General features: G+C 35.7%; 1 protein-coding gene across 3 annotated transcripts in view; it reads left to right on the top strand.

Moving 5' to 3' along the window:
• Positions 1-13311, top strand: part of LOC127646636 (histone deacetylase 4-like) — a 65179-nt gene extending 51868 nt beyond the window's left edge. For 2 of the 3 annotated variants that reach the window (XM_052130400.1, XM_052130398.1), the window contains exons 17-27: positions 31-77; positions 171-278; positions 355-410; positions 499-586; positions 664-783; positions 962-1059; positions 10820-10938; positions 11048-11181; positions 11283-11367; positions 11638-11773; positions 11857-13311. In XM_052130400.1, the coding sequence (XP_051986360.1) occupies positions 31-77; positions 171-278; positions 355-410; positions 499-586; positions 664-783; positions 962-1059; positions 10820-10938; positions 11048-11181; positions 11283-11367; positions 11638-11773; positions 11857-11896 (1031 nt within the window). In that variant the 3' untranslated portion in view covers positions 11897-13311. The remainder of the gene's footprint in view (positions 1-30; positions 78-170; positions 279-354; positions 411-498; positions 587-663; positions 784-961; positions 1060-10819; positions 10939-11047; positions 11182-11282; positions 11368-11637; positions 11774-11856) is intronic. The other variant, XM_052130399.1, reaches the window with a different exon arrangement.
• The last annotated feature ends 591 nt before the right edge of the window (positions 13312-13902 follow it).

Below are 13902 nucleotides of genomic sequence, written 5' to 3' on the forward strand. Positions count from 1 at the left end.
TAAGAATAATAACGTCATTCTCTCTCTCAGGTTCTGTCATATCAATGTTTGTGCGGTTGCCGTGTGGCGGTATCGGGGTGAGTATAAAAGATGACGTGTTTGTCGTGCAGTAACGCGTTCTGTTATTCATTTACATGTTGTGTGTTTCTGATGTATTTGATGTGATGCAGGTGGACAGCGACACGATCTGGAATGAAGTTCACTCGTCGAGCGCCGCGCGTTTAGCCGTCGGTTCTGTGGTCGAGCTCGTCTTTAAAGTGGCAACAGGAGAGCTGAAGGTTTCTGTCTGATCCGTTTCATCATGTGATTCACTTTTCATGTCTAAACGTTGAGCTGTTTTATTTTTCTTTTCAGAACGGCTTCGCCGTGGTTCGGCCACCAGGACATCACGCAGAGGAGAGCACGCCGATGTGAGACGCATCTCTGTTATTAATCGGTCTCTCTTTAACTTATCTTATAAACATCAATAAACTCTGACACGCTCTCGTCCAATCACAGGGGCTTCTGTTACTTTAACTCTGTTGCCATAGCAGCCAAACTCCTGCAACAACGGCTCAATGTCAGCAGAATTCTCATTGTTGATTGGGTGAGTTTGTTGAATTATGTTACATCAATTTATTTTCACACCACAACGTTTTATTGAATCCTATTAATCATTCACAGGATGTTCATCATGGCAACGGAACTCAACAAGCGTTCTACGATGATCCAAACGTTCTTTACATTTCTCTTCATCGTTATGATGATGGCAATTTCTTTCCGGGCAGCGGAGCTCCTGAAGAGGTAAAACTGTACGGATGACATCAGCGAGTGGATTGTTTTTATTTTATAACTCGTGTCAGGTTATTTTTATTGCAATATACATAATTTCAAAGCATCTTTACAGAATGTCATCATAGCTTAATGTGTCATCATATCTTAATGTGGTCAGTGAGCACGTGTCTCTCTTGACCGTCATCAGGTGGGCAGCAGCTCCGGTGTCGGATTCAACGTCAATGTGGCGTTTACTGGCGGTCTGGAGCCACCGATGGGTGACGCAGAATATCTCGCTGCCTTCAGGTAAAACTCATTAAAGTTTTAATAATAAATAAATAACGTCATCATTTATTCACCCTCATATTGTTTCAAAATCACATGACTGTATTCTGTAGAGAATGAGAGCAGCGTGAACATTCTGCTAAACATCTCTGTTTGTGTTCCACAAAAGAAACAGTCATACAGGTTTGAAACATGAGGATGAGTAAATCATGACAGAATTTCATATTTGGATGAATTATTCCTTTTAAGGACTCTCCACCATCAGTCAGTGTGTTCATTCTCAGCAGGTCATTATTTTTATGTTTTGCTACAGGAGGTGACACACACTCTCTCTCACACATATACACACACACACACTCACACATAAACATACACACACACTCTCTCACACATATAGACACACACACACACACTCTCACACACATATACACACACTCACACACACACAAACAAATACACACATGCACACAAACAAACACTCACACACATATACACACAAATACACACATACATGCACACATACACATATACACAAACAAACTCACACAAGATTATTTTTCGAGCTCTTGTGTGCAGCTGTAGCTGGAAATATTGATTTCACCCTCCAGCAGATCAGATGAGAAATCACAAACGCAGAAAAACATTCTTCATCATCACATTTCACATGTCCAGTATCACATCACATGTGCTGTACAAGACTGTGATTGGTTGTTGTAGTTTAAAGACAATGTAAATAATGTTTGCTATTTTGATCAGGACTGATTTCAGTTTGAAGATAAAATATTAATGTTAATTTTTTCTCAAAGCAGTTTCTGCTGATCAGCGGCTTCATTATTTTTACAAAATTAAATTAAAATATAATTGAACAGAATATTGTTCCTTCTCTCAGGACAGTTTGTATAATTTGTGTAATTTAAACAATCTCTCTGGTCAGAAGGGTTAAATACGGTAAATAAATTCTGCATAATTCCTTTAGTGAATATGGCGCTAAACCAGCGCAGAGAGCGCATTTACAGGGTACAATTAATTCTTAGTGCTATAGAAATCCTTAGTCAACACAGTCAGTGTCCGTGTCCAGAGTCCGTGTCCAGAGTCCGTGTCCAGAGTCCGTGTCCAGAGTCCGTGTCCAGAGTCCGTGTCCAGAGTCCGTGTCCAGAGTCCGTGTCCAGAGTCCGTGTCCAGAGTCCGTGTCCAGAGTCCGTGTCCAGAGTCCGTGTCCAGAGTCCGTGTCCAGAGTTGTTATTATCAGTATCCAGCGTTATTATCAGTATCCAGCGTTATTATCCAGAGTCATTATCCAGTTATTATCAGTATCCAGAGTTATTATCCAGAGTCATTATCCAGAGTTATTATCAGTATCCAGAGTTATTATCAGTATCCAGAGTTATTATTAGTATCCTGAGTCATTATCCAGTTATTATCAGTATCCAGATTTATTATCCAGAGTTAATATCCAGTTATTATCAGTATCCAGAGTTATTATCAGTATCCAGCGTTATTATCCAGAGTCATTATCCAGTTATTATCAGTATACAGAGTTATTATCAGTATTCAGTGTTAGTATCCTGAGTTATTATCAGTATTCAGAGATAGTATCCAGAGTTATTATCAGTATTCAGAGTTAGTATCCAGAGTTATTATCAGTATTCAGTGTTAGTATCCTGAGTTATTATCCATATTCAGAGTTAGTATCCAGAGTTATTATCAGTATTCAGAGTTAGTATCCAGAGTTATTATCAGTATTCAGTGTTAGTATCCAGAGTTATTATCAGTATCCAGATTTATTATCCAGAGTTAATATCCAGTTATTATCAGTATCCAGAGTTATTATCAGTATCCTGAGTTATTATCCAGAGTTATTATCAGTATCCAGATTTATTATCCAGAGTTAATATCCAGTTATTATCAGTATCCAGAGTTATCAGTATCCTGAGTTATTATCCAGAGTTATTATCAGTATCCAGAGTCATTATCCAGAGTTAATATCCAGTTATTATCAGTATCCTGAGTTATTATCCAGAGTTATCAGTATCCTGAGTTATTATCCAGAGTTATTATCAGTATCCAGATTTATTATCCAGAGTTAATATCCAGTTATTATCAGTATCCAGAGTTATCAGTATCCAGTGTTATTATCCAGAGTTATTATCAGTATCCAGTGTTAGTGTCCTGAGTTATTATCCAGTTATTATCAGTATCCAGTGTTAGTATCCTGAGTTATTATCAGTATCCAGATTTATTATCCAGAGTTAATATCCAGTTATTATCAGTATCCAGAGTTATCAGTATCCTGAGTTATTATCCAGAGTTATTATCAGTATCCAGAGTTATTATCCAGAGTTAATATCCAGTTATTATCAGTATCCTGAGTTATTATCCAGTTATCAGTATCCTGAGTTATTATCCAGAGTTATTATCAGTATCCAGATTTATTATCCAGAGTTAATATCCAGTTATTATCAGTATCCAGAGTTATCAGTATCCAGTGTTATTATCCAGAGTTATTATCAGTATCCAGTGTTAGTATCCTGAGTTATTATCCAGTTATTATCAGTATCCAGTGTTAGTATCCTGAGTTATTATCAGTATCCAGATTTATTATCCAGAGTTAATATCCAGTTATTATCAGTATCCAGAGTTATTATCAGTATCCAGAGTTAGTATCCAGAGTTATTATCAGTATCCTGAGTTATTATCCAGTTATCAGTATCCTGAGTTATTATCCAGAGTTATTATCAGTATCCAGATTTATTATCCAGAGTTAATATCCAGTTATTATCAGTATCCAGAGTTATCAGTATCCAGTGTTATTATCCAGAGTTATTATCAGTATCCAGTGTTAGTATCCTGAGTTATTATCCAGTTATTATCAGTATCCAGTGTTAGTATCCTGAGTTATTATCAGTATCCAGATTTATTATCCAGAGTTAATATCCAGTTATTATCAGTATCCAGAGTTATTATCAGTATCCAGAGTTAGTATCCAGAGTTATTATCAGTATCCAGATTTATTATCCAGAGTCATTATCCAGACTTATTATCAGTATCCAGCGTTATTATCCGTATCCAGAGTTATTATCAGTATCCAGAGTCATTATCCAGTTATTATCAGTATCCAGAGTTATTATCAGTATCCAGTGTTAGTATCCTGAGTTATTATCCAGTTATTATCAGTATCCAGTGTTAGTATCCTGAGTTATTGTCAGTATCCAGATTTATTATCCAGAGTTAATATCCAGTTATTATCAGTATCCAGAGTTATTATCCAGAGTTATTATCAGTATCCAGAGTTAGTATCCAGAGTTATTATCAGTATCCAGAGTCATTATCCAGACTTATTATCAGTATCCAGCGTTATTATCCAGAGTCATTATCCAGTTATTATCAGTATCCAGAGTTATTATCAGTATCCAGAGTCATTATCCAGTTATTATCAGTATCCAGAGTTATTATCCAGAGTCATTATCCAGTTATTATCAGTATCCAGTGTTAGTATCCTGAGTTATTATCAGTATCCAGATTTATTATCCAGAGTCATTATCCAGTTATTATCAGTATCCAGAGTTATTATCAGTATCCAGAGTTATTATCAGTATCCAGAGTCATTATCCAGTTATTATCAGTATCCAGAGTTATTATCAGTATCCAGAGTCATTATCCAGAGTCATTATCCAGTTATTATCAGTATCCAGAGTTATTATCCAGAGTCATTATCCAGTTATTATCAGTATCCAGTGTTAGTATCCAGAGTCATTATCCAGTTATTATCAGTATCCAGTGTTATTATCCAGAGTTATTATCAGTATCCAGATTTATTATCCAGAGTCATTATCCAGTTATTATCAGTATCCAGAGTTATTATCAGTATCCAGAGTTATTATCAGTATCCAGAGTCATTATCCAGTTATTATCAGTATCCAGAGTTATTATCAGTATCCAGAGTCATTATCCAGAGTCATTATCCAGTTATTATCAGTATCCAGAGTTATTATCAGTATCTATCAGTATCCAGTGTTAGTATCCAGAGTCATTATCCAGTTATTATCAGTATCCAGTGTTAGTATCCTGAGTTATTATCAGTATCCAGATTTATTATCCAGAGTCATTATCCAGTTATTATCAGTATCCAGAGTTATTATCAGTATCCAGAGTTATTATCAGTATCCAGAGTCATTATCCAGTTATTATCAGTATCCAGAGTCATTATCCAGTTATTATCAGTATCCAGAGTCATTATCCAGTTATTATCAGTATCCAGAGTTATTATCAGTATCCAGAGTCATTATCCAGAGTCATTATCCAGTTATTATCAGTATCCAGCGTTATTATCCAGAGTCATTATCCAGTTATTATCAGTATCCAGTGTTAGTATCCAGAGTCATTATCCAGTTATTATCAGTATCCAGTGTTATTATCCAGAGTTATTATCAGTATCCAGAGTTATTATCAGTATCCAGAGTCATTATCCAGTTATTATCAGTATCCAGAGTTATTATCCAGAGTCATTATCCAGTTATTATCAGTATCCAGTGTTAGTATCCTGAGTTATTATCAGTATCCAGATTTATTATCCAGAGTCATTATCCAGTTATTATCAGTATCCAGAGTTATTATCCAGAGTCATTATCCAGTTATTATCAGTATCCAGAGTTATTATCAGTATCCAGAGTCATTATCCAGAGTCATTATCCAGTTATTATCAGTATCCAGACTTATTATCAGTATCCAGCGTTATTATCAGTATCCAGAGTCATTATCCAGTTATTATCAGTATCCAGAGTTATTATCAGTATCCAGAGTTATTATCCAGTTATTATCAGTATCCAGCGTTATTATCAGTATCCAGAGTCATTATCCAGTTATTATCAGTATCCAGAGTTATTATCAGTATCCAGAGTTATTATCCAGTTATTATCAGTATCCAGAGTTATTATCAGTATCCAGAGTTATTATCAGTATCCAGCGTTATTATCCAGAGTCATTATCCAGTTATTATCAGTATCCAGAGTTATTATCCAGTTATTATCAGTATCCAGAGTTATTATCAGTATCCAGAGTTATTATCAGTATCCAGCGTTATTATCCAGAGTTATTATCCAGTTATTATCAGTATCCAGAGTTATTATCAGTATCCAGAATCATTATCCAGTTATTATCAGTATCCAGAGTTATTATCAGTATCCAGAGTTATTATCAGTATCCAGCGTTATTATCCAGAGTCATTATCCAGTTATTATCAGTATCCAGAGTCATTATCCAGTTATTATCAGTATCCAGAGTTATTATCAGTATCCAGAGTTATTATCAGTATCCAGCGTTATTATACAGAGTCATTATCCAGTTATTATCAGTATCCAGAGTTATTATCAGTATCCAGAGTCATTATCCAGTTATTATCAGTATCCAGAGTTATTATCAGTATCTATCAGTATCCAGAGTTATTATCAGTATCCAGTGTTAGTATCCAGAGTTATTATCAGTATCCAGAGTTATTATCAGTATCTATCAGTATCCAGAGTTATTATCAGTATCCAGTGTTAGTATCCTGAGTTATTATCAGTATCCAGATTTATTATCCAGAGTCATTATCCAGTTATTATCAGTATCCAGAGTTATTATCAGTATCCAGAGTCATTATCCAGTTATTATCAGTATCCAGACTTATTATCAGTATCCAGCGTTATTATCCAGAGTCATTATCCAGTTATTATCAGTATCCAGTGTTAGTATCCAGAGTCATTATCCAGTTATTATCAGTATCCAGTGTTATTATCCAGAGTTATTATCAGTATCCAGCGTTATTATCCAGAGTCATTATCCAGTTATTATCAGTATCCAGAGTTATTATCAGTATCCAGAGTCATTATCCAGTTATTATCAGTATCCAGAGTTATTATCAGTATCCAGAGTTATTATCAGTATCCAGCGCTATTATCCAGAGTCATTATCCAGTTATTATCAGTATCCAGAGTTATTATCAGTATCCAGAGTCATTATCCAGTTATTATCAGTATCCAGAGTTATTATCAGTATCTATCAGTATCCAGAGTTATTATCAGTATCCAGTGTTAGTATCCAGAGTTATTATCAGTATCCAGTGTTAGTATCCTGAGTTATTATCAGTATCCAGATTTATTATCCAGAGTTAATATCCAGTTATTATCAGTATCCTGTGTTATTATCAGTATCCAGCGTTATTATCCAGAGTCATTATCCAGTTATTATCAGTATCCAGACTTATTATCAGTATCCAGCGTTATTATCCAGAGTCATTATCCAGTTATTATCAGTATCCAGTGTTAGTATCCAGAGTCATTATCCAGTTATTATCAGTATCCAGTGTTATTATCCAGAGTTATTATCAGTATCCAGCGTTATTATCCAGAGTCATTATCCAGTTATTATCAGTATCCAGAGTTATTATCAGTATCCAGAGTCATTATCCAGTTATTATCAGTATCCAGAGTTATTATCAGTATCCAGAGTTATTATCAGTATCCAGCGTTATTATCCAGAGTCATTATCCAGTTATTATCAGTATCCAGAGTTATTATCAGTATCCAGAGTCATTATCCAGTTATTATCAGTATCCAGAGTTATTATCAGTATCTATCAGTATCCAGAGTTATTATCAGTATCCAGTGTTAGTATCCAGAGTTATTATCAGTATCCAGTGTTAGTATCCTGAGTTATTATCAGTATCCAGATTTATTATCCAGAGTTAATATCCAGTTATTATCAGTATCCTGTGTTATTATCAGTATCCAGCGTTATTATCCAGAGTCATTATCCAGTTATTATCAGTATCCAGAGTTATTATCAGTATTCAGTTTTAGTATCCTGAGTTATTATCAGTATTCAGATTTATTATCCAGAGTTAATATCCAGTTATTATCAGTATCCAGTTATTATCAGTATCCAGTGTTAGTATCCTGAGTTATTATCAGTATTCAGATTTATTATCCAGAGTTATTATCAGTATCCAGATTTATTATCCAGAGTTAATATCCAGTTATTATCAGTATCCAGAGTTATCAGTATCCAGTGTTAGTATCCTGAGTTATTATCAGTATCCAGTGTTAGTATCCTGAGTTATTATCAGTATTCAGATTTATTATCCAGAGTTATTATCAGTATCCAGATTTATTATCCAGAGTTAATATCCAGTTATTATCAGTATCCAGAGTTATCAGTATCCAGTGTTAGTATCCTGAGTTATTATCAGTATCCAGTGTTAGTATCCTGAGTTATTATCAGTATTCATATTTATTATCCAGTTATTATCAGTATCCAGAGTTATCAGTATCCAGTGTTATTATTCAGAGTTATTATCAGTATCCAGTGTTAGTATCCTGAGTTATTATCAGTATCCAGTGTTAGTATCCTGAGTTATTATCAGTATCCTGAGTTATTATCCAGTTATTATCAGTATCCAGTGTTAGTATCTTGAGTTATTATCCAGTTATTATCAGTATCCAGTGTTAGTATCCTGAGTTATTGTCAGTATCCAGATTTATTATCCAGAGTTAATATCCAGTTATTATCAGTATCCAGAGTTATCATTATCCAGTGTTATTATCCAGAGTTATTATCAGTATCCAGAGTTATTATCCAGAGTTATTATCAGTATCCAGATTTATTATCCAGAGTTAATATCCAGTTATTATCAGTATCCAGAGTTATTATCCAGAGTCATTATCCAGTTATTATCAGTATCCAGAGTTATTATCAGTATCCAGAATTATTATCAGTATCCAGTGTTATTATCCAGAGTTATTATCAGTATCCAGAGTTATTATCAGTATCCTGAGTTATTATCAGTATCCAGAGTCATTATCTGTATCCACACACTGCAACGGTTCTGTAGAAATTTGAGGGTCCAAGTGCACAGAGCCTTTACTGAAACCATATGATCTATTCACATGTTATGCACCTTATGCGCCAGAGAAAATAGTGCACGGCCATCTTGTGGCCGTGCACTATTTGTAAATGTTTACAAATAGTGCATTTGTAAACATTTTGTAAATGTAAATGTTTGTGTTTTATTAAATTTGTAAATGTTTGTGTTACACTATTTGTAAATGTTGTCTCTGATCTTCCGTTTTAGCGGTTCTATATAGATATCTATAGTGTTGATGTCCACGTGTAATTAGCTAGTGAAGGGGATTTACAGGTTTTAGAGTTGTTAAAAGCTATCATGAGTATTTTAAAGTTTTCAGGGGATCTCATAACAACTGGAAACAGCAGAGAGATTTTAAAACAAGAGTTTTTCATAAATATAAGATCTTCACACTGTGGACGTTCTGATATTCTTCTGTGCTCATGAAACTTCAAGAGACAACACAAAGTCATTAAAATATCTCTGTAAGACACCTCTGACCATCTTTTCGTGTTATTGTTTAGACTATTGAGTGTTAAACCGGGACTGGAGAGGGGTGCTACTATATTTACACACACATAAATGTGAAAGTGAACATTTTATATTCAGTTTAGCTGTCCGAATGTGATCTGCCAGGTCCAGTTTACATTCTTGTGTATTGAAAAAAATACATTAGAGTGACGGTAAAAACACCTCACGAGCATTTTCACATAGTAAAACTCACCATGAACTCTTAAAAATACTTTCTGTGCTTCCACACATACTACATCTGGATTGACTCTGTACACTTCAATACAAACAGGAAGTTAAGAGACAAAACACAGAAGGGCGGAGCACTGAAAAGGGGCGGGACTGAATAAGGTGAATAGTTCATTTTATATTAATAATTACATTATATATTAATTACATTAATTACATTATATATTAATAGTTCATGAATAGGTGATGTCCTTCATTTATTCCTGTTCTTTGTGCGTCTGATCAGGTCCCAGCCAAATAAAGAAAACTTTAGGTTATGTTAGAGCCCCTTATTATGATGCACATAATCTGCATTTATGGTATATGCATTTCAATTGCGTTACTTTCATTCATCTCTATGAAGTTGAGAAATAAAAGATTTGAAACCCCGCCTTACTGAAGCATCATTATTTCTGTAATAGTTCAAACATTTCGGCGCCTTGACAGGGTTACAGAAACTTCCATGTTTGTCAGTATTTTCACGAAATTTTCAGCATTTTTCAAGAAAAACTCCTGGACAAGTAGCAGCACCTTTGGACCGGACAGCTCCCGTAACGTGAACGTTCTACATTAACGAGCGATCTGCGTGCTGTTTGGGAAATAGACATTACTCCATCTTAAAATAACCAGCAACATTAGTTAAAATGATTGTAAATGCTTAAGTAATGCTTAATTATTAGCATGCCCCAGACCACTGTATTTGACCCTGTCTGCACTGTGTATATCCACTGTGATCCAGACACCTAAATCATCTCTTCAACATGTGCTTGGTTCATCTGGATAGGCGATCTGTCAGGTTATAATGCTCCTCTCCATCATTTGATCTGTGTTTGATAAATTCATATGATGGTTGAAAATGTTCACAAACTCTTTTATAAATAATAAAATATCATTTTAGAATTTAGAGTTTATTCTTGAAATCTTAGACTTTTTTTTGACATGACATTAAAGCGATGTAGTATTTGTACCTACAGAAACAAACACACGTTTATGCATTCCCTTGACTTTCCACAATCATGTGCACATCTGCATCACTGAATCTCATAGTTCCTCTTCACCTTAAATTCTCAAACAGCGAAGTGTTTCTGTGCAGCAGTTTGTGTTCACACCAGCGATCGATATTCTGAAAACTCATGTTGTGCATTTCAATGCTTGATGTTGCAGGACGGTGGTGATGCCGATCGCTGACGAGTTCGCACCAGATATCGTGCTGGTTTCTGCAGGTTTTGATGCGGTTGATGGACATCCTCCTCCACTCGGAGGTTATAAACTCACCGCCAGATGTAAGCGCCGTCTCTTTAATCGATCACGACACAAACGGGTTCATCTTGTGTGTAATGATGATCATTTCATGCTCAATGTCCTTCTTAAAACTTATCTTTATTGTGGCAGGTTTAGGTCACATGACTAAGCAGCTGATGGGGTTAGCGGGAGGTCATGTGGTGCTGGCGCTAGAGGGCGGTCATGACCTCAGAGCCATATGTGACGCATCAGAGGCATGTGTGTCTGCACTGTTGGACGTCGAGGTGAGACGCAAATTTCCCATCATGCTTTAATGTCAGAATGGGTTTGTATGACTTTCTGTTGGGTTTTTTCTTGTTAAATGAGTAATTTGTGTGTTAAACAGCTGGAGCCGCTGCCAGCAGAGCTCTTGAAACAGAGACCCAATGAAAACGCTGTGAACACTATAGAGAAAGTTCTAGAAATTCACAGTGAGTCTTTATTGATTTATAATGTCTGAATGTAAATCCTTTAATTTTGGTTGTACTGGAACATTGTAAACTCCATATTTACAGTAATGCATTTATAATGTATGTCTATGGAGCTAAACACTGAAATGATAAAATCTCTTATTAACCCCGTCTGTGTGAACTTTTCTTCAATATTTCACTCATTCAGTAACTTTTGCATGAGAAGTACTGTACGTGTCATCGACAGCATGGACAAATGCAGTTTATAGTTCATTTGTGCTGTTTGATCAGGTAAGTACTGGAGATCTGTTCAGCGTTTCAAGTCCAGCGTGAACCGCTCGCTAACTGAAGCTCAGAGAGGCGATTCTGAAGAGAACGAGACTGTGACGGCGATGGCATCTTTATCCGTCACTGCGCTGAAGAAACGGTACGGATGTGTTTTCAGATTCACTTTCATCTTTTCTTTAGCTCTCTCACATAATATATGCTGCGTTTGTTTAATTTCTTCAGAGCGGAGGATGAACCGATGGAAGAGGAGCCGCCCATGTAGAGGAAGGAGTTTATGAAACCAATGAGCTTTTCAGGGTATCTGCGTCTATTTGACTTTGTCTTGTCTCACGGAGACGCTCGTGGTGGGCGGCGGTGAGCAGAGAGACGTGTTGGTCAGATAGCATTAGCGCTAGCACTGTGGCCCGATGAACACGCTCATGCTGTTTTTGGAGATCTCCGTCCTGTTGGCCCTGATACACAAACACACAGGGCCATTCAAGAGTCAGTACATCGTTCTGACAGATGACTGAAGAAAGAGGAAAAGTGTCCAACAAACCATCTACAGGCTCCAGAAGACTGTAATGTTTAAAGGTGCACTCCGTAATATTTTCTTCATTCCAAAAGTTTTACCCCTAAAGAAACGCATGTATAAAATCATGAAGACTCCAGTCATATCAGTAACTTTATAAAAGCTATTTTATTCTACATGGAGAGGGTCCACACATGGGGCGGCCACGTTAGGATCACATGACCAGACATGCCACTAGGTGGCAGTGTATGTCCAAAATGACATGCTTAAAAACCTCCTGAGTGCACCTTTAAAAACACGAGTCTTAGTTCAAGATCTTCATACACAGGGTGCCGCTGTGACTCATCAAGCGTTTCTGAGCGAGTGCCTTACATTGAACTGTGCATTCAGACACGTAACTCCAGTGGAGGGTGAGGAGAGATTCAGTCTGAAACGTACTGTCGGGAAAATAAATATATAGATATATATTTATTTATTTTTGTCTAATGATCTGTACAGACGCTTCAGAATATGGCTGCAAGTGACATCACAGATCTGTATGTTAAACACTGTATTTTCATGAAGAAAAACTTTGCATTTATTTTCAGAGCGATTCATCGCATGCGCATTTCAAGAAACCTATAAAACTGGAATATGGAAATAACGGTGAAATGTGAAACGAGTTTGCATCATGTGTTGCACCTTTTTTAACCAAGTCTTGTAAATTGTTTTACACGTGTGTTACAAGAACACGATTATACTTTAATGGTTTTGCCTTTTGGATTTTTACATGGAAAGAGTTGAGAAAGATGCTGCCGTACCAAATCAACTCGTGCACTACAAACCGATGTTGAGACCGCTATGTGCATGAAGCGGGATTAATATAATATGCATGTGCAAATCTGTTTTCATTTTATTTGCCCTAAAGTCTCAATTATCCTCTAAAACACTTCAGTGCAACTCTAATAAATAAACTCAATTCAGTCACTCATTATTTAATGGGTCATTCCTAATTTACAACATTATTCCTGTTCTGAAATGTATCCTGTATTTTCTCTTGATTTTTATTGTATTTGCGCTTGTGGATTTTATTTCACGGTTATATTTAATACTACATACTTTAAAGACTTTTATTGGCTGTTCACATTTTTTCTACCATCGTCACAAAGATCGTTTGTGTGATTAAATTTCTGTTCATAGTAAATTTGTTTATGAAATAAAATATGGATATGAAACTCATTTGGGTGACTAAAGATCATTTACATCTATTCTTTTTGCAATTACACATTTTGCTATGATTTGATTATTTGAACAAAACTTTGATTTATTTGAACATTTTAATCAATGTTAATGTTTCAATAGGTTAATCTACACAAAGTAAAAAACACTCATATATTTTAATGCCAGTCTGCTCCTTCATTCACTGTCAGTTCTTTAGAGATGAAGGTTAATCTTCTTCTTTAAAGATGCACTTAGTCATTTTTTCCTCATTAAAAACGTTAAAATAAAGTCATGAAATGAAATCACATTTCCTACATTAAAATGAAGACTTTAGTCATATCAGTGACATTATAAACGCTGTTTTATTCTACATGGGGCGGCCATGTTATAATCACATGACCAGCCAAATAATACTCAATCTCAGTACCGTCCTGTTATTTGAGAGGGGTGTGTCTGCATCCTGCATACTACTACAAGTCACGCCCACTACACGTTACGCCCCCGCCTAATAACCAGAGAAATCCTGAAGTCTTGGAACAGATCGATGCCACATTCAT

This window comes from Xyrauchen texanus, chromosome 7, assembly GCF_025860055.1.
Source record: "Xyrauchen texanus isolate HMW12.3.18 chromosome 7, RBS_HiC_50CHRs, whole genome shotgun sequence".
Lineage (NCBI taxonomy): Eukaryota > Metazoa > Chordata > Actinopteri > Cypriniformes > Catostomidae > Xyrauchen > Xyrauchen texanus.